Source organism: Schistocerca nitens, chromosome 4 (assembly GCF_023898315.1).
Source record: "Schistocerca nitens isolate TAMUIC-IGC-003100 chromosome 4, iqSchNite1.1, whole genome shotgun sequence".
NCBI classification, from domain to species: Eukaryota; Metazoa; Arthropoda; class Insecta; order Orthoptera; family Acrididae; genus Schistocerca; species Schistocerca nitens.
In genome coordinates, this window is record NC_064617.1 from 566,016,934 (window position 1) to 566,039,451 (window position 22,518).

The 22,518-nt window shown below is 40.4% G+C and overlaps 1 protein-coding gene across 3 annotated transcripts in view; it reads right to left on the reverse strand.

Annotated features, from left to right (window-relative positions):
• LOC126252871 (tetratricopeptide repeat protein 17) overlaps positions 1-22,518 on the reverse strand; it is a 319,229-nt gene that overhangs the window by 97,884 nt on the left and 198,827 nt on the right. For 2 of the 3 annotated variants that reach the window (XR_007545864.1, XM_049953825.1), the window contains exon 10: positions 6,565-6,787. Coding sequence is in view for 2 of the 3 variants with exons in the window: in XM_049953825.1 (XP_049809782.1) it covers positions 6,565-6,787 (223 nt within the window). In the remaining variant the exon portion in view is untranslated. Of the gene's footprint in view, positions 1-6,396; positions 6,442-6,564; positions 6,788-22,518 lie in introns of all 3 variants that reach the window. The other variant, XM_049953827.1, reaches the window with a different exon arrangement.

Sequence of the window (22,518 nt, forward strand, 5' to 3'; positions counted from 1 at the left end):
AATTTACACTTCTTGCACAAACTTGTACTGGCTTTTCGTTGCCAGTGGATGAGTGCACCAATCCTGAGTCTGCTAAGCAATAAACATATATTTATGGGGTCTACGCCAGTATTATCATTTCATTATGATAAGTGGAGGTGGCGCCCATAAAATATGCTATAAAAGGACACACATTTTTGAATTTGTATGAGGGTTTGTTGCTTATAGATGTGCAGCTGTTAAGGTTCTATGAAGCACTGATGTTGTGGTACTTTATGAAAACACATTGAAATCGTGCTCCACTTTTCTATAACAATCTGTTAACTGGATAACAGTTTGAAAGATTTTTTAAAAAATATATATTATGAGTGTTTGAGATTCACTCCCAATTTCTACTGATGTGAACAATGTGGGAATTGAAGTAGAGATAAAACTAATGCTCAGAAATGTAAAATTGTGTACTTCACAAACCAAAAAATGTGGTATCCTATGACCACAATATCAATGAGTCATAATTGGAACCTGTCAACTCTCTGTGTGTAACAATCTGTGTTGATATGAAATGGAATGACCACTTAGGCTCAATCATAGGTAAAACAGATGATAGACTTTGGTTCACTGGTCAGATCTGTGAAAAATGCTGCTAGTCTGCAAAAGAGATAGCTTACCACACTATCATGTGAATAAGCCTAAAATTTTGCTTGAGTTTGTGGGACCCATACCAAACAGAACTAATGGGGGATATTGCACACAAAGAACAGAGGGCAACAAGAATGGCTGAAAGTTCGTTTGACTAATGGGAAAGCAACACAAAACTGATGAAAACTCTGATCTGGCACAAAAGAAGAAAAGTGCTAACTATCCCATGAAAGCCTACTTAACAATGTTTCAAGAATCAACATTGTGAGAGGACTCCCAGGTATCTATCCTTTATGGGTAATGAAGACAGGATTAGATTAATTAGAATGTGCACAGAGGTATTTAAGCATTCATTCTTCCAGCACCCCATAAGTGAATGAATCAGGAAGACACCCCAATATTTGCTACAATGGGGGAGGGGGGGGGGGGGGTAATCTCTGGCAGGCAAATTTCCAGAGAATAGATATTATTTTTCATTGTCTTACACTGAGTGTCAACTACATCTAGATCTACATCTACATCCATACTCCGCAAGCCACCTGACGGTGTGTGGCGGAGGGTACCCTGAGTACCTCTATCGGTTCTCCCTTCTATTCCAGTCTCGTATTGCTCGTGGCAAGAAGGATTGTCGGTATGCTTCTGTGTGGGCTCTAATCTCTCTGATTTTATCCTCATGGTCTCTTCGCGAGATATACGTAGGGAGGGTGCAATATACTGCTTGACTCTTCGGTGAAGTTATGTTCTCGAAACTTTAACAAAAGCCCGTACCGAGCTACTGAACGTCTCTCCTGTAGAGTCTTCCACTGGAGTTTATCTGTCATCTCCGTAACGCTTTCGCGATTACTAAATGATCCTGTAACAAAGCGTGCTGCTCTCCGTTGGATCTTCTCTATCTCTTCTATCAACCCTATCTGGTACGGATCCCACACTGCTGAGCAGTATTCAAGCAGTGGGCGAACAAGCGTACTGTAACCTACTTCCTTTGTTTTCGGATTGCATTTCCTTAGGATTCTTCCAATGAATCTCAGTCTGGCATCCGCCTTACCGACGATCAACTTTATATGATCATTCCATTTTAAATCACTCCTAATGCGACTCCCAGATAATTTATGGAATTAACTGCTTCCAGTTGCTGACCTGCTATTTTGTAGCTAAATGATAAGGGATCTATCTTTCTATGTATTCGCAGATCATTACACTTGTCTACATTGAGATTGAATTGCCATTCCCTGCACCATGCGTCAATTCGCTGCAGATCCTCCTGCATTTCAGTACAATTTTCCATTGTTACAACCTCTTGATACACCACAGCATCATCTGCAAAAAGCCTCAGTGAACTTCCGATGTCATCCACAAGGTCATTTATGTATATTGTGAATAGCAACGGTCCTATGACACTCCCCTGCGGCACACCTGATATCACTCTTACTTCGGAAGACTTCTCTCCATTGAGAATGACATGCTGCGTTCTGTTATCTAGGAACTCTTCAATCCAATCACACAATTGGTCTGATAGTCCATATGCTCTTACTTTGTTCATTAAACGACTGTGGGGAACTGTATCAAATGCCTTGCGGAGGTCAAGAAACACGGCATCTACCTGTGAACCCATGTCTATGGCCCTCTGAGTCTCGTGGACGAATAGCACGAGCTGGGTTTCACACGACCGCGTTTTTCGAAACCCATGCTGATTCCTACAGAGTAGATTTCTAGTCTCCAGAAAAGTCATTATACTCGACCATAATACGTGTTCCAAAATTCTACAACTGATCGACGTTAGAGATATAGGTCTATAGTTCTGCACATCTGTTCGACATCCCTTCTTGAAAACGGGGATGACCTGCGCCCTTTTCCAATCCTTTGGAATGCTACGCTCTTCTAGAGACCTACGGTACACCGCTGCAAGAAGGGGGGTAAGTTCCTTCGCGTACTCTGTGTAAAATCGAACTGGTATCCCATCAGGTCCAGCGGCCTTTCCTCTTTTGAGCGATTTTAATTGTTTCTCTATACCTCTGTCGTCTATTTCGATATCTACCATTTTGTCATCTGTGCGACAATCTAGAGAAGGAACTACAGTGCAGTCTTCCTCTGTGAAACAGCTTTGGAAAAAGACATTTAGTCTTTCAGCCTTTAGTCTGTCATCCTCCGTTTCAGTACCATTTTGGTCACAGAGTGTCTGGACATTTTGTTTTGAGCCACCTACCGCTTTGACATAAGACCAAAATTTCTTAGGATTTTCTGCCAAGTCAGTACATAGAAATTTACTTTCGAATTCATTGAACGCCTCTCGCATAGCCCTCCACACACTACATTTCGCTTCGCTTAATTTTTGTTTGTCTGCAAGGCTTTGGCTATGTTTATGTTTGCTGTGAAGTTCCCTTTGCTTCCACAGCAGTTTTCTAACTCGGTTGTTGTACCAAGGTGGCTCTTTTCCATCTCTTACGATCTTGCTTGGCACATACTCATCTAATGCATATTGTACAATGGTTATGAACTTTGTCCACTGATCCTCAACACTATCTGTACTTGAGACAAAACTTCTGTGTTGAGCCGTCAGGTACTCTGTAATCTGGTTTTTGTCACTTTTGCTAAACAGAAAAATCTTCGTACCTTTTTTAATATTTCTATTTATGGCTGAAATCATCGATGCAGTAACCGCTTTATTATCGCTGATTCCCTGTTCTGCGTTAACTGTTTCAAATAGTTCGGATCTGTTTGTCACCAGAAGGTCTAATATGTTATCGCCACGAGTCAGTTCTCTGTTTAACTGCTCAAGGTAGTTTTCAGATAAAGCACTTAAAAAAAATTTCACTGGATTCTTTGTCCCTGCCACCTGTTATGAACGTTTGAGTCTCCCAGTCTATATATGGCAAATTAAAATCTCCACCCAGAACTATAACATGGTGGGGAAATCTACTCGAAATATTTTCCAAATTATCCTTCAGGTGCTCAGCCACAACAGCTGCTGAGCCAGGGGGCATATAGAGACATCCAATTACCATGTCTGAGCCTGCTTTAACCGTGACCTTCACCCAAATTATTTCACATTTCGTATCTCCGTCAATTTCCTTCGACACTATTACACTTCTTATCGCTATAAACATGCCTCCCCCTTCACTGTCCAGCCTGTCTCTGCGGTATACATTCCAATCTGAGTTTAGGATTTCATTACTGTTTACGTCTGGTTTCAGCCAACTTTCTGTCCCTAATACTATATGGGCATTGTGACCGTTTATTAATGAGAGCAGTTCTGGGACCTTTCTATAGACGCTCCTGCAGTTTACTATTAGCACATTAATATTGTTATTCCCTGTTGCATTTTGCCTACTCCTACCTTGCCTCGTCTCAGGAGGCGTCTTGTCGGGCCTAGGGAGGGAATTCTCTAACCTATAAAACACCCATGTGCACTCCACACGTTCTCCGCTACCCTTGTAGCCGCTTCCGGCGTGTAGTGCATGCCCGACCTATTCAGGGGGACCCTGCATTTCTCCACCTGATAGTGGAGGTCGAGAAATTTGCACCCCAGATCTCCGCAGAATCGTCTGAGCCTCTGGTTTAAGCCTTCCACGCGGCTCCAAACCAGAGGACCGCGATCGGTTCTGGGAACGATACTACAAATAGTTAGCTCTGATTCCACCCCGCGAACGAGGCTTTCTGCCTTCACCAATTCCGCCAACCGCCTGTACGAACTGAGGATGACCTCTGAACCCAGACGGCAGGAGTCATTGGCGCCGACATGAGCAACAATTTGCAGTCAGGTGCACCCACTGGTGCATGTACCAAATACTTATATAACAAAACCTTGAGACAGCAATGAACATTAGCTATTACATCATAACTACTTACAGTAGTGGTTATTTTATCACATTCTGTATATGCAACACTAGATTAACTTCTAACTTAAGAACAATGTCTTGAATTCTGTCTGCTATGAGTTTTCAGGCCTATCATAGTGATTTCTGAATTTTGTAAGCAATCTTCTCCATAGATCAGGTACTTCTGTAAGAATTCTTCAAGAGGAACACAGTGTGTCAATTAATTTCCTGCCAGCTAGATTTATCTATTATTGCTGATTATAATGCTTGAATATTTGACTGTTGTAACTGACTTTAATGATTACTACCTACAGTGTAATCAAACAATACGAGATCTATATATTTTCTGAGAAATATTACATTTCGTAAAGAAAGTTCTGCCAGAATGTAAATAATTTAGGGGTGCAAGAGACAATTCACTGACCACCAGAAGCATTAGTTCATGAACAGGAACACTAAAAAGCATGAAAACTTTGCTAGTTTTTGGACAAATCCTTTAATGAGAATTAGTTTCAAATAATTATAGATTGTCAAACTGAATTCATCAGGCTATTTTATTTTAATCCCCTCCCACACACACACACCTGTCCAGCTACAGTGTGCTGGCATTGTGTTTTCAGCTTGTGCAATGCATCTGCTCAGTGTGTGTGTGTCTGTGTGTGTGTGTGTGTGTGTGTGTGTGTGTGTGTGTGTGTGTGTGTGTGTGTGGAGGGGGGCAGAACAGGGGGGGGGGGGAGGGAGAGGGAAGTTGCTTGCACAGTGTACTCCTTTTTTCATATTTCTGTTGACGACTCAATGTTTCTAGTGTTTAGTGATGCTGCTTCCTCTCCTATTAAAAATTCACAAAAATCTTAGGGTGAAAGGTACCAATGTTACATGCTGTCTTTTACATTTATATATTCTGAAAACAGAAACAGTAAATTCCTGTTTTTATTGGAGACCTAATGGGTTTTGTCTGTAATGACATTCTCAATCCAATCTCATCTCTAAGCTGATAGGATGTAGAGTATTTTGTTTATTCACTGCCAGTGTGGGACTGATTCAAGTATTTTATAGATATAAAAAAGGACTGTTGTTGTCGACCTACAGACATTATGGAAAAATAAAGCTAACTGAGTTTCAAACAATTATAGATTGTAAAAGCGAATTTGTCTGGTCATACGTTTTATTACTCTATATGAGGATTCGTAGGTTTGAATATAATCAGTAAATTTCCCAAAAATTGGAATGCTTGTGCCATTTTCTTGTCACTAGTGACCTTCAATTGTTTCAGCAATCTATGATGGCACAGGATGCATTGTTTAATCATAAAGAATCTAATAAAAGCAGAGACCATGATACAGTCTACTTCTGTGACACAATGTTTGATATGTGTGGATAGCAAAACCTAGTCCTGTAGCAGGAAGCTATAAATCTATTACCTACTAGAAAGAGGCCTAATCCAATTCTAATGGATAAATCAATAACAACATAAAACTTGATGTCTTGACGAATTACAGCAATCAACAAAATGAAATGGAGATGCCACACCAAAAGAGTAGACACTATATTGTAGGAAACTTGTGTGTTTGATGAAGAGGACATTGTTAGTGATTAAGGTATTAATACCACAGATGTTTCAGCATTCTCAAGATTCAGAGTGTATGACTATTTCATCCATGCATTAGTGTGTGTGTATATATGAACTTTTCACTAACCTCCTTTTGGGAAATTTCCAGTTTGTACTGCAACTAGGTTACTTTTGGCGGAGCCTTTGAAGTTCTTAGTATAATATACCAATAATAATTATGCATGGTTTGTGGAAAAAAGTTAGTTTAAAATATGTTCTCTCTACACACCTTTTCAGAGTTCATACTTGGTAGAAGGAACAATTATTCTCATCTGTACTATTAAAAACATGCAATAAGATTTCCAAATATATTTTGTTACACAAAAATGTCAGAGTGGAGATAACAGAACTTACCATTTATCTATGGAAATTAATTTTTGACTGCATGCACATGCCCGTCTGCAAAGCAATCATATCTAGATGAAATCTCTATATACAGTGTATTCAGATATTGTAGAAAGGGTTCTCTAAGAAGTCTTACCATGCACTACATACTACATATCGACAGTTTCCATTATTTACCTCTTTAATGGCTGTGACAATTCTTTGTCCAACCTCTGCATCAATACTGTTATGTCTGTCCACATATTTCATAAGTTCATCTTTTAACTCTATTTCAGGAGCATAAAGGCCATCATCATTAGTCAGTGCCACACTGCTTATGGTACATATGGGAGGATACCATGGGAGGCTGTGTTCTCTTCCAGGAGCCAAACCAATGAGAGAATTGAGATATTTTGATGGCCTGAAATTCAAAATTGTGTCGCTTTTTAAAAATGGAATAAAGTAACATGAAACAATGCCTTTTTAAATCGTAGGACAACACAATGGTGCTCAGAACATATATGTAACAAAAAACTGAAAGCATTCACAGTGGTAATGGGAAATGACAGGTGCAGAAAATTTTTCCAAACAGCAAGTTGTGGGTAGTATGCTCAAATACATTTTTAATGTGGAAAAACAGGTTTTTTTATCTGTGTTTTTTGGTTCAACACATTTGGCCAAAAGATGATGAAAAACCTTCCCCATGAAACAATTTTTTATGTAGCAACTAGTTAGAGAACACAACACAAAACTTATTGAAAAAAATGATCATTGGCCTAACAACAAAAATACTACAGTGGTGAATACTATTTACTTATTGACAGAATCAATAAATTACCTGCAGCGTGAGTCCTAAAATTCGAAAGTTAACTTTTAAGTTGAATTCACGACATACGTTTTTTGTGTCTCATGTGTGATATTCTGCATAACAATGCACTTCCTGCTGTGAGAATTCCCTTTAGTTAGGAAGGAAAATAACATCACTTGGTATGAGATCTGGACTATGAAAGGAACATTTTCAAAATATCACAATAAAAGGTCTGTAATGCTTTTGTATGCCACATACGATCTCTTTGCAGACAATTACATACTGTAAACAATTGCCCTGCGACACCAAATCATTTTGCAAAATGCTTTACAGCAGAGTAGTGCGCCACTGATGTGAGTAAAAGTCATCCTTTTTGACAGAAAAATGTGCCCTCTGGGTCTTGGGAGTAGGGTAGAAATTTTTAGTTTTTCTTTGCTGGCAGAGAAAGGGTATTCTACTGACTGTCACTTATTTTCTTATTTTCACATAGATGTTAAGCTTATGAGATTCATTGCCTGTCACAATGCAGTCAGAATGTTCTCACATCAAAAGGAAAATTAAAATTATGAGATGCACAATTTCTGGCAAGTACTTATTTTCTGGAATTCTTTAGTACTGCCAACAGACACATATAAAAGTGAATAAAAGCACAGGGGTGTCGTGCGCGAAATAGCGGTCAACAGCCGGCAACACCACTGTGGTGTTATGCACGAAATAGTGATCAACGGCCGGCAACACCACAATGGTGTTGTGTGCATAGTATCGTGCAGTGGCCTGTGACAGAACTTTAGTATCTTTTGTATTCTGTTGGTGTTTTGTTTAGGTAACAGTAAGTTACACATGTCATCAAGTTTTTTGTTTTTATGAGTACTTGTGCTCTTTCATTATGGCAGATGAAAGAGACGATACAATTATTTATGATGAATGCGTGGAGCAAAACATGGAGGTTGCTACAACATCGCATACATCTCAACATGATCTGGTTGACAGACTTTCCTGTCACATAAAGCAACACCAACTAATAGGCATATGTATTTCCAAAACGAATAAACGATAACAAAGAAACTGCCATGTACGCCCCCCCCCCCAAAAAAAAAAAAAAAAAAAAAAAAAAAAAAAAAAAACAAAAAAAAAAAAAAAAAAAAAAAAAACAGCAAACTTAATGTGCAAGTCTTGTGGAGTTGCATTACATCTTTATGAAAGAGAAATACTAAGTACCAAATACAATGCAAATAAACAAATATATGAAACAAACAAATTCTGTATTTATTTATTTATGTATGTATATCTTCGAAATTTTATGAAAGTAGGGAAACAGGGTTGAGAACTTAGGAGAACAAATGATGAGATTAGTAAAACGTAACAATTTAAAATCTTTTGATAATGTCATGAACGGCTGGTGAAAAGCTAAGTAATCCGAATTAGTGCTGCCGGCACCAAGAAAATAAATTTGTACAAGATGTGTGGACAGCAAATGTTAAGTGCACTATTCTTCTCCTCCTCTTGGTTGGTTGTTTGAGGTTTAAGGGACCAAACAGCAAGGTCATCAGTCCCTTGTTTCAAATATGGTCCATTCCGCTAATGGGACATCTCAGGAAAGTCAGAACAATAAAAGGGAAAAAGGTAAAAGCGTAAAAGGGCAGTCATGTTGTCAATGGTAAAAAACAAAATGAGGGAAGTCGGCAAGAGAACGAACCAAATGCTATGCTGAAGCAGCATAGACAAGACCACCTGTGACTTAAAAGGTGCAACTGCTAGAATGTAGAAATACGTATGGGAAAAGGAGACTAACCAATCCTTAAAAAAAAAAAAAAAAACAGAGTAAAAGGGGAAGAAAAGAGGATCTCGGTCAGGGAGGTGAATCGGGAATCTCCAAACACGGCTTACAGTGGGAGACACCCAAACACTCACCGCCCTGCCCCAACACAAGAGAGAGATTTAAAAACCTTAAAACTGAGAATAAAAACCACTTTCCTGGAGGAGACCGAGAACCAGAGAGACCATCCGGGAATCGTCAGCCAACATCAAAGGTAAAGTGTGGGGGAGTCTGTACTTAGCACGCAGAGCCAAAAGAAGGGGGCATTCAACCAAAATGTGGGCTACTGACTGGAAGGCTCCACAACCACAAAGTGGGGGTAGCTCATCACGCAAAAGAAAACCATGGGTCAGCCTGGTATGACCAATGCGGAGACGACACAGTGTGGTCGAGTCCTCTCCGGAGAGGCGAAAGAAAGAACGCCACGGGCCTGGTGTCACCTTAATCGCACAAAGTTTATTAGACAGGGGAGTAGCCTCCCAAGAATTGGCCCATGACTGTGTGCAGTGGGATTTGATGTGAAGCCGTAAATCCGCTGCAGGAGGGGTTACAGAAAACAGGGGGTCAGTGACTGCTCCCCCAGCCAAACGATCAGCGAGCTCATTACCCGGGATATTCACATGGCCAGGGACCCAAAGGAAGTCAATGGAACAAGCAGCACGGTGAATATCAGCGAGATGGTCATGGATGGCAGAGACTAAGAGATGGCGCGAAAAACACCGGTCAATAGCAAGAAGGCCACTCATCGAGTCCGTACATAACAAAACGCGGTTGTGTTGGGACTGTTTAATAAGGGTAAGGGCCTGGGAAATTGCCATCAATTCCGCAGTAAACACCCCACATGTAGGTGGCAGCAGATGATCTTCTGTTCCAACAGAGGACTTGAAGGCATACCCAACATGATCAGCAGATTTAGAGCCATCAGTGTAAAAAACAACAGCATCCCGAAACTCCCATAAAATTTGGCGGAAAAAGGAACGGAACACCACCGGAGGGATGGAATCTTTCGGACCTCGGCGGAGATCCATCCAAATTCGAGGCCGAGGAACTAACCAAGGGGGGATGGAGGGGAGGGAGCGAGGAAGACAGGACAAAGAAGGAAGCTGAAAATCACGGCAAAGAGACACAAGGCGGAGCCCAACAGGTAAACCCGCCCGTGGGCGGGAGTCGGGTGGGCGACGTCCATGGTCTGGGAACAGGATAGAATAGGAAGGATGACTGGGAGAGGAACAGATAGTGAGTGCATAAGACACCAGAATCTGGGACCGCCGAACAGAGAGAGGGGGGGGGGGGGGGATCCCAGCTTCAACCAGGAGACTATCAACAGGGCTAGTAGGGAAGGCACCGGTGGCCAAACGGATACCACAATGGTGGACTGGATCCAGCACGTGCAGTGTGGAAGGAGCAGCTGAACCATAAACTTGACAACCATAGTCCAAGCGAGACAGAACTAGAGCACGATAAAGACGGAGGAGGAGGGAACGGTCCACACCCCAAGAGGAGTGGGCAAGGAAGCGAAGGACATTGAGTTTACGGAAACATCCTACCTTCAGGAGTCTGATATGGGACAGCCAAGTGAGCTTGTTGTCGAAAAGAAGACCCAGGAAACGAAACTGTGGGACCACAGGCAATCGTTGTGCAGCGAGATAGAGCTCTGGATCAGGGTGGATCGTAGTACGGCGACAGAAGTGGAACACCCGCGATTTTAAAGGAGAGAATTGAAACCCGTGTGAGAGGGTCCATGCAGAGGCACTCTGTATAGCTACCTGGAGCTGCTGTTCTGCAGATACCATCGAGGAGGAACTAACCCAAATGCAGAAATCATCCACATATAGGGCAGTGGCAACCAAGGGACCGACAGAGGCCACAAGTCCATCGATAGCAATGAGGAAAAGAAGGACACTCAAGACAGAACCCTGTGGGATGCCCGTCTCCTGGGTCCGTGGAGAACTAAAAACAGTACCGACTCGAACTCTGAATGACCGATGGAACAGGAACTGGCAGATAAAAATCGGGAGTGGGCCCCGAAGACCCCACTGATGAAGGGTAAGTAAGACGTGATGGCGTCAGGCCGTGTCATAGGCCTTGCGAAGGTCAAAAAACACTGCAACTAAATGGCGGCGCTGGGAAAAAGCCTGCCGAACTGCGGATTCCAAGCGAAGTAAATGATCGATTGAAGACCGTCCCTCTCGAAAGCCACACTGGTAAGGGAACAATAGATCCCGAGATTCGAGGACCCAATTGAGCCGACGGGCTACCATCCGTTCAAGTAACTTACAAACAACATTGGCCAAACTAATTGGCCGATAGCTGTCAACAGATAGAGGGTTCTTACCAGGCTTAAGGACAGGAACCACGATGCTATCCCTCCACTGAGAAGGGAAGTCACCCTGGAGCCAGATACAGTTAAACACCCGAAGAAGATGTTGCCGTTGTAGAGCACTGAGATGTTGAAGCAGTTGGTTATGAATGGAATCTGGGCCAGGGGCCGTATCATGAGAAGAAGATAGAGCAGAAAGAAATTCCCATTCAGTAAAAGGTTCGTTGTAAGATTCTGACTCACAAGGGGTGAAACATAAGGTGGAAACTTCAGCCCGCTGTTTTTGGTGAAGGAAAGCAGCTGGATAGGAGGCTGACGCTGATGCCACTGCAAAATGGGTCGCAAGATGTTCTGCAAGAACTAATGGGTCCGTACAAAGGCCATCTGGGAAGTGAAGGCCTGGGAGGGTGGACTGCCGATGGTAACTTTGGAGAGAGCGAAGTGTAGCCCATACCCGTGACAGAGGGACAGTAGAACCAAGGGAAGAAACGAATCGTTCCCAACATATCCGCTTGCTCTGTATGATTAAATAACGGGCTTTAGCACGGAGGCGTTTAAAGGTAGTAAGGCTGGCTACGGATGGGTGCCTCTTAAAAGTGTTGAAAAACTCGACGGCGATCATGGATGGCAATGGCAATGGCCGTACTCAACTATGGGACTTGCCGGTGGCGAAATGGTCCAGATGAGCGCGGGACAGCAAGGCTATCAGCGCGAACAATCGCGTCAGACACGTCACGTAGGACGTCATCAATACAACCCGACAAAGAGGGAGAAAACATGACCTGTGCAGTGTACAGAGGCCAATTGGCGCATTGGAAAGACCAATGAGGTAACCTGTCCATTGGGGAGCGGGAAGGGAGCGTGATAATCAACGGGAAATGGTCACTATCACAAAGGTCGTCGTGTGGCGACCAGTGTAATGAAGGGAGGAGAGAGGGAGAAGAAAGAGAAAGATCAATGGCAGAAAAGGTACCATGACCGGCACTGAAATGAGTAGGGGAGCCATCATTAAGAAGGCACAGGTCGTGGTCTGCAATAAATTGGTCTATAAGAAGACCTCATCTAGATGGAAAGGCACTCCCCCACAAGGGATGATGAGCATTAAAATCCCCAAAGAGGAGGAAGGGAGGAGGAAGTTGCTGAAGAAGGGCAGTTAAGGCAGCAGGTGTAAGAGTCCTGTCAGGAGGGAGATAAAGATTGCAAACTGTGACCATAGAGTCTAAGTGGATCCTAACAGCAACCGCTTCCAATGTAGTTTGAAGAGGAATCCACATGCTAGCAATGTCTGTACGGACCAACGTACAAACGCCACCAGAAGCCCGCAGGGGTCCGACCCGATTTCAACAGAAAACACGGAACCCACGGAGGGTCGGTGAGTGAGCATCAGTAAAATGAGATTCCTGGAGAACCACACAAGCTGCAGAGTAGGACGAAACAAGGGATTTCAATCCCGGAAGGTGACAATAGTATCCATTACAATTCCATTGGAGAACCACAGAATGATGGTTTAAATGGGGGCTGAACATGCTAAATCCAGTCATACCGCCGGGTCCCCACCCGTCACCGACAAGGAGGGGGCGACATCCATGAACGACAGGTCAGAATCCAGTTGTGAGGTCGGGGAAGGGACCTCCGGTGACACCAGAGGCTCTTTGTCCCTGGACTTATGTTTTTTCTTCTTTTCAGGCTGAGATCGAGGAGGGCTGTGTGGCATAAAGGAGACAGCTGCAGCAAAATCAGGAACAGAAAGAGACCGGGCGACCTGGGGACCTACAGACCGTGGCTCTCGCGGTCGTCACGCGGCAGCAGACCTTTGGCCTGGAAGGTGCCGGGAAGGGGCATCCTGGGAGAGGCGCCCTTGACCGGCAGACACCGAAGGAGTGGGACACTTCTCTGGCTGGGGAGGAGGAGCAGCGCCCAGAGGAGAAGGTGTGGGAGCCGCAGGGGAGGGGGGGAGGAGAGGGGTCCGGGATTGGGGTAAGGAAGGGGGAGGAAGGGGTGTAGATATAACCAAGGCGTAACTAGATGTCATGGATACAGGGTGAAGTCGTGTATATTTCTTATGGGCCTCTGTGTAGGTTAAACGATCGAGGGACTTTTACTTCTGTATCTTTTTTTCCTTCTTATATACTGGGCAATCTGGTGAACGTGGAGAATGACTACCATGACAATTTACACACACAGGAGGGGGTACACAGGGACTCCCCTCATGGAGTGGACGTCCACAGTCACCACAGAGAGGGGCCTGTGAACAGCGGGAAGACATGTGTCCAAAACGCAAGCACTTAAAACACCTCATAGGAGGTGGGATGTACGGCTTCACATCACATCGATAGACCATATTCTTAACTTTCTCAGGGAGGGTATCCCCTTCAAAGGCCAGGATAAAGGCACCAGTATCAATACGATTGTCTTTAGGACCCTTCTGAACACGCCGAACAAAGTGAACACCCCGCCGTCCGAGATTGTATCGAAGTTCCTCATCAGTTTGAAGGATGAGGTCCCTGTGAAAAATCTCCTCCTCTTAATCCATCTTTACTTCTCCCTCTGTCCACATTATCTTCAAACTAAAAGTAGTACTTTGCTTATGATTTACTTCCTTGACCTCCTGCTGTCTCCAATCCTCCCCCTTCATCGTTATCTCCTCTCATTCTCACAACAGGTGAGTGTCTCACCCTAGGGTCTGAGTGTCCTACCCTCCTTTTAAGCTTCCCCAACCTATCCCTCTTCTCTCCCCAAAGAGGGAACTAATAGTTCTGAAAGTTAGGTTATTTTCATGTACTTTTTAACTATTGGTAGTCCCAAAAATCTTCACCTCTTGCAGTTAATTACTGGCCAGAAAATACAACTCGTAGTTTTAGACTACTTTTGAATAAAATTAATAGGACTTTTACTTAACAGTTCATTTGTTGACATCACGGAGACATGCCCTGTTTTGAATATGAAATTAATGGCTGTCTTATGTGGAAGTTCATGATTTCATACCCAAATCAGAAAATACTTCACACTGATAAGGTTTTTTAAATTAGGTATGGACTGATTGTGTAGTCTCCTAGAATCCCCAAAAAAATATGTTCAACCTGCCACAGCCAGTGCTGTTTTTTGTGGCTCAAAAATGCATTTTTATTCCATTTAGCTTTCCATGATTTGAATACGTAGCTTCATCACTAAAGAGAATTCTTTGCACAAAGAACCTATTGTACTGATGCTGCATCAGAAATGAGAATCAGGATTTCACGTATCTGCTGCAATCCTGCTGGTTAATCTACTGGTGAAGTGACATACATTTGTGAGCAATATGTGAACAAAGTTGCACTGACTTATTCCAGAGACATTTGCTAGTTCTTTGGAGTCAACATGTGGATTATGAGTAACAGCAGCCAGAAAATCTACTTTGTTCACTCTGATTGTTGCAGACTTGCTCCTTACTCTCTGCATAGTATTCCAGTGGCATTAAAACAACAATTTTTGCACATTCACCAAATGTCATTCCTATTGGACACCATATATTGGGATAACTTTGTATGCACAACAAAAGTGTCCTCTCTGCATTTCTTCTGAACTCTCTGTAAGGAAGCAGCATATCTTTTTTCTCTCGGTTTGTTGAAAAACATTTAATTTTTCAAGCTAATCACCGGCTTAGAGTAAATGGTAATTAATGACCGTCAAAAGTAAATATCACAAGATATAATTATAATGCACAATATACGAAAAGGTAAACTATCCTTCCTTTTGCATACATTAGCAAAATAAACTCATAACTTGTTTATTAATCTGAAAAATATCAGGATCAGGTTATTTAAACTACACACATGGGCACACTAGAATTCACTTCACTTACTTAATTGTCTCATAGTATGTACAATGCTCATACCATATCAAGTCGGCAAATTATCATTCCAATTTGCAAAATGGTCAAATGATCAAACCGAAGTGAGTCTTTTCCATATGAATTAATCAATTTTATAATTTCAGGAAGTGGACATGAGGAATGGAAAAAAATCCCTAAACAGCACTGAATATAGCAATTTTGGATCTCTAGTTTTCAAGGCAGAGATAATAAAGTGTGCAAAGTATACACTTATAAATGATATATTATAACATGAATGACACAGACAGACTAGAAATCACATTTCCTCTGTGCATCTTCTATATTAGTACCATTGCAGTGCAACACACTGTTTCCTTCTTACCCAATGTGACATATTTCTTTATTTGGATATGAAATCATGAACTTCTCTGAGGGACAGCAATTGGTTTCATGCTCAAAACAGAAATTCTATATTCTAAATATTGTAATTGCCCCAAATCTACTAATAAGATTTTGAAGATGTGAAGTGCTGTTGAATTTGTCTCTTTCACAACTATGATACTACCAGCAGAAATTACTATATTTCTATTTCAATGAAAAGAGACTACATGTTGTTTAGTGAGGACTTGCTCACAAGTCATCTGAGTAAAAACAGAATTACGACATCTTAAACGGTTCTGCAAATACTTAAGGTGAACAGCTTAACTGAATCACCCTGTACAGTGTTCCTTATGGGAGATGGCTTATGTTAATTCAAGAAATGTATCCAAGAATGACAAATCTTGGAAACAAATGCAAACAAGTTTATGAATTCAGCTACCTGTTAGGTTACTAATTTAAGTCTTCTGGCATGAAGTATAGTAATGTAAATTAATTATAGTTCTTTTAGAAGTAATATCAAAGGATCAGAAAAAGATTTATGTGATAGTTACATGTAATGGATGAGCAACAAATTTTGTTGCAAGAAAGGTTTAGGCAACAATGCAATTACCATTCTCACTAAAGGAATAAGTCTGCTACGTTACATGAAAATATTAAATTTGCAATGATGATGAATTTCTGCTTTGTTGCTCTTTGTGTGTGGCAATCATTATCATCATCATCATCATAATAATACGTATACTTTGTCTTTGTTCTCGTTCTTTTGCCCTTTACTTCCCTTTCCTTTGTACGTCAGTTCTCTTCACATGCTCTCACAATAATTCCCTGCAACAGTTTGTCTTGTAATGTTTCACTGACTGCTGTGTATTTTGTTCTGTTCCATCTTGTGATTCCCACACTGTTCGTAAAGAATATAACTTTGCAAACTTGTGCAAGGTCCATTCAAAGAATCCTGAAACATTCATAATTTTGTACCAATCGTGTATTGGAGCGCAAAATTGGCATCCTTGTCCACACCTGTATTCAAAGTGTAGCTGCCAGATGTTTCACTGTTGTATGTCTGTTAGTTATAGTTCAGTGCAGTATTGAATATAATGTTGTGTCACATTGTTTGTGAAATTTGAGATAGCAGAGTTAGACAAGCAAAATGACTGAATTAAATTTTGCATGAAACTCAAAGAACCTTTACAGAGACGCACCAAATAATGCAGGAATCCTATGGTGATGAGTGTTTAAGCCGTACTCGGTGTTATGAATGGTTCACATGGTTTAAAAATGGATGGATGGAAGTTAAAGATGACCCTCGTTCAGGACACCCTTTAATGTCTACTGACAATGTTCAGGTCAGGAACATCAATGAAATTGTATATGCCAATTAAAGACTGAGTGTCTCAGAGATTGCAGAAGAGTGTAACATTTCAGATGGATCATGTCATGAAATCCTGACACAGCATCTTGGAATACATCATGTTGCTGCCGAGTTTGCCTCATGGCTCATGAGTCTCCAACTCTCCAACAGGACCATGACTAGTAAAGCACTAAATTGTTTAAACCAGTTCTCAGGTTCAGGATAGCTTAATCTTTTTCTTTATAGTTTTATTACCCACAATTTTGTTCTTTAAAACTTCCAATACCATCTTCCTATGCACACCATCAAACACTGCTTTTACAATCACATACATCCACACTCATAATAGTGCTCTTGTAGTTGTACTATCACAAAAAATAGGTCTACTGTGGATCTTTCTGGTCTGAAACCATACGGCTTTTCATGTATCACCTTTTCTTTCCTGCTCTGTTAGCTTCCTTCAAATATTTTCCTGAATATCTTTGCACAGTGGCACACCACTACAATTTCCCGATAACTTTTCCAATCTTTCTGATTTCCTATATTGAAAATAAGTAAGTTAATAATACCTCTTTTCCAGTATTATAGTCTCTGTCTCTCTTAGTGGTGTAGCCAATGCTTTCCTACTTCTCCTGCTGTATTCATCGTATCAAGACAAAGTTCATTTAATCCTGGTGCCTTCCTTCCTTTCATTTAACTTAACATCCATTCCATTTCTTCTCAGATAAAGTCCCCTGCTTTCCCAAGAGTTCTACACAGTATAACTTGTCTTCTTTTCAGCATTGGCTGATTTCAGGTTTTGCAGATTCCTAGAATATTTTCACCATTATTCTTTTATTTCATTCATTTTCATGCTTGTTTCATTTATCATACTAATTGTCTCTGTTCAGCCATAGCTTTTTTTTGTCCTGTAAAATACCACCTTGTTTCCATCACCCTTGTTCATTCTTCCCTCAGTTGTTTCAGGTTTGTCATCACTTTCTTTGCATTTTTCTGGTATTATATTTTTTCGTTGTTTCTGTTGACTTATTTTGAAATGATAGCCTTAAAGTCTTCTATCTTCCCCTCTACTTCTTATGTTTTAACCTTGCATGAAATGTTTTTCTCCCATCACATTTTTTTTTCACACACTCTTTTTGCTGCTTCTACCATTATCATTTTTGGACAGCTGCCATTACTCCTCCCCTGATATTATCTCATGTCTACATACTTAGCCCACAACCTACCATACGGTGAATGGCAGAGGGTACCTTATACCACTACTACTCGTTTCCTTCCTCTTCCACTTGTAAATAGAATGAGGGAAAAATGACTATCTACATACCTACAAACCAGCCCTAATTTCTCTTATCTTCATTATCCCTACATGAAATGTACTTTGGCAGCAACAGAATCTTTCTGTAGTCAGCCGAAAATTCTAGTTCTCTTAAGTTTCTGAATAATGACATAACTGCAATAGCTTATGTCTCTCTTCATATACGTGTTTTGCACACACTCATGGTGTCCCAATGTCTCGTTGTACCACTTATTTGTGGTAAAATGAGCATGTAAATCATTCAAAACCATGCAGTGGAGGGGGTGACTAGGAGGCTAGTGAGGCAAAAGTACCGTGGGCCTGTCTAACGAAATAGAACTCAAACACAAGTTTTAAAGCCTGCACCTTTGATTTTGAACAAAAGGCCTGAGAGTTGAGGCCCTTACTGAACATGCAGAACATTTTTCCATTTATAACTAGTGTTTAAATTAATGCAAAATACCACAGTTTTAAATGTAAGGCACAACCAACACACCAGACTATGTTTGTGGAAGTGTTATAATATTTATGAATGCTTTTAATTTCCATCAATTGATACCAGGTAATAAAAGATATAAAAAAAATTAATCAACATAAGGAGATTGTTTCTATCAATATCGAACATATATGTTACATAATATGTACAAGCATGCATGCACGAATTTTGAACTTCAAACCCCATCAAATCACTGTTTTGCATACTCGATTAGCTGCATCACTTGTTAAGACAAGTGTAAAACTTTGACTATGTTCATATTACAATAATATAAGCATTTAAAGCATATTCATTAGTAAGAATTAAATGCCTCAAAACTGTTTTTGTGTTGAGTAACATTTAATTACCCTCCAATTAAAAGTGTTAAATACATAAAAAGTTTAATTGATTGACATTTACAACTTTTATATTTGATACTTTCTTCTTTTCATCACTTCAAAACAATTTTCACCTTTTAGAGGATTACGACATATCCGAGACAAAAATATTTATGTTTTGGTCATTTTAAAAGGTTTACAGCAAAAAAGCTGAGCTACTGTCAGTCAGCCTCTACTATGAGCTACTGTAGAGGCTCAAAGATTGAAACCAAGTTTTGACAAGCAGATATTATAGCATCAAATTCCCAAATTCATGTTATCGTGGATGCGCAAAAGTTTGTTTTGTATTGTGGCATGTAATTGCTTATAAGAAGTGCTCAGAAGTAAGTCAAGCTGGGCAGCCTGCTGCACACGGTGCTGAAACATGTTGTTCATTCAGAAAATATCATTAAGGCAAGATGGCGATTGAGTGTATCCACCTACTGTGAGGAGGTTGCTTATGCTTTGGCATCGTGGTTTAGTGGTGTTTTGAAAGGCAAAGAACAAGAGAGATTTCTGACGATGACAACACCCAGGAAAACAGTTGAAGAAGTTTGAGAGAAATGTAATTCTATTCTGGTCTGTTCTTTGGTTTGTTCTGTTCTAAGTGTCTATTTGGAGAAGTTTTTCTGATGTGCTCATTAATGAGAGATCTGGTCATCCAATGTTGTAATTGTTATACTGAAGCAATAAAATACAGATGAGTTACCAAAATATGTTTACATCATTTTAGTAGCTTTCTTTCAGCCTCAACCCTCTGCAGATGAAGAAGAAGTCGCACAGCAAGAGTTGATGGCACCATTCAAGAAATTAATTAAGGTAAAAAGTATCCATGACAGCGTCACTGTGACAGATTGCTTGGAAGGTAACACATCTTCTATGCTTAATCCTCAAAACAGCGAAGACACATTCCATTTTGGCACCCTAAGTGCAGGATGTGAATAAGAGGTGGAAAGAAAGGACAGTTGCAGAAAAAAGAAGAATTTTCAGTAAACAAGGGAAGAAAATATGACACAGCCCAGAGCAATTGAAGTAAACAGTGCAGAATGTATAAGTTGGTACACACTGGAGTATCATCCAAAGTAATTTAAATGCTTCAAAAGAAGTAATTTTCATTTGGTTACAAACAAAGGAAGCGTGAATTATCACAAAAGATTGGATTGTTGTAAAAAATGAAGTAAAAGGAAATAATTGACTGTAGTAACAAGCTCAACAGTAAGGAAACATTCTAAATGCTGATTTCTAGGCTACGACTGTAACAGTGGCTTCTGACAGAGTCTCGGCATTGCCCCATCAATATAATGACAGTATAGCTCCACATTGCAGTGTGGTGGCCTGTCGTCTGGCGGTGAATCGAGTATGCAGCGGCTCATCTCTATGTCACCGAGCCTATGCAAAACACACTAATAGTGCATTGCAGCTTGCTGTGCATCTGCTTAGGTAAGCTGTAAACAGCTCAAGCTGAAATTTTGTTTTTGTAATTATATATTTGTGAAGTGTCATAAATATCTATTCTACTGATTCTTTGTATAGTACCAAAAACAGAATCACAGGACTCCAGTGTTCTTGTAGGCATATATTGTTGTAATTACTATATGCTGGTTACTACTATAGTGGAAAACTAAAGAAATTAGAAGAGCTAGATGAACTGTTAGAGTGTTAAACCAAATAACAGTTATCTGATAGTAAAAACACACTTGAAACTCAAGATTAAGAATTAAAAAAATAGTGTGTCAGATGTTTAGAGACAAGGATATGAGGCATCTATAAAAGTATATAAAATTTTTAAAATAGAAGAATCCTTAACATATTGTGTCTGTATATGTGTGGATGGATATGTGTGTGCGTGCGAGTGTATACCTGTCCTTTTTTCCCCCCTAAGGTAAGTCTTCCGCTCCCGGGATTGGAATAACTCCGTACCCTCTCCCTTAAAACCCACATCCTTTCGTCTTTCCCTCTCCTTCCCCTCTTTCCTGATGAGGCAACAGTTTGTTGCGAAAGCTTGAATTTTGTGTGTATGTTTGTGTTTGTTTGTGTGTCTATCGACCTGCCAGCGCTTTCGTTCGGTAAGTCACATCATCTTTGTTTTTAGAAACATTATAGTAGTGCATATATGAACATTTCATTTGAGTTGACCTTTGTGCATAGCTGAATCTGGTATTAAGCAATGAAAGCATTTTACATACTGTATTATGTCAGTGATCACCAGTTGAAAACAGAAAGTTCACTAGTCATGAAATTTGTACTGTTTCACCCATTCTAAGTCATGTAGATGCGTTTCATTTATTAGGAAGAAGTGTACAAATTAAAATAATTATGAAACTTAAAAGACTTGAGATGTATCTATGCTCCTGATCGTGGAGGTGTCTGTTTTACATTATTCTGAGGGTACTTACAGATCAGTACAAATGTGATGTGCCTCTTGTTATCTCTCACAGAGCTGGAAAAGGGACATTTACTTACAAAAACTTGTACAATGGTAGTTACTTTAATTACTCACCCGACACAAAGTTAAACTTAAATTTTTTTGTTTCATTTATTAGTTTGTAAACAAGGGACATTTGAATGCAAACATTCTTGTATTTACACAACATTTTTTTGTTTAGTAATAAATGAAACTGCTGGTTCACTTTAATGTTGAACAAATTTTTTTTCAGGTTCTAAGGCACTGTTGCCTATTAAACCTAGCATTCACTTTATTAGAATTGAACTTTAAATGGATATAATAAGTGTTGAAGGTTTATTTTAGTGATGTACAAGGCACCCTTTACATGGGCTTCTAGCATTGCTAGGAAGAAAAATGGCAGGAGATTTACTTTGAAATGAATGATGTTAACCAATAATAAGACACTAATTTTATTTAGATAAATGTAGGCAAAATGATTTTATAAAAAAGTGCAGGAATCCCCCAGGAGAATTTGGGCCCTTTGCAAACTCAGTAAAGCGACATCCACCAGTGGTCTGAGTTAACTGCTTCCTTACTTCACATTCAGTTTTCCATTAAGCGGTTTCTTTCTCTTCAACTATTCTACCATCTGTAATCTATATCCACCCCTTACTGTCTAGTTATTTGAGTATAAAGAACATAATTAGTGATTGTTGTTGTTGTGGTCTTCAGTCCTGAGACTGGTTTGATGCAGCTCTCCATGCTACTCTATCCTGTGCAAGCTTCTTCATCTCCCAGTACCTACTGCAACCTACATCCTTCTGAATCTGCTTAGTGTATTCATCTCTTGGTCTCCCTCTACGATTTTTACCCTCCACGCTGCCCTCCAATGCTAAATTTGTGATCCCTTGATGCCTCAAAACATGTCCTACCAACCGATCCCTTCTTCTAGTCAAGTTATGCCACAAACTTCTCTTCTCCCCAATCCTATTCAACACCTCCTCATTAGTTACGTGATCTACCCACCTTATCTTCAGCATTCTTCTGTAGCACCACATTTCGAAAGCTTCTATTCTCTTCTTGTCCAAACTGGTTATCGTCCATGTTTCACTTCCATACATGGCTACACTCCATAC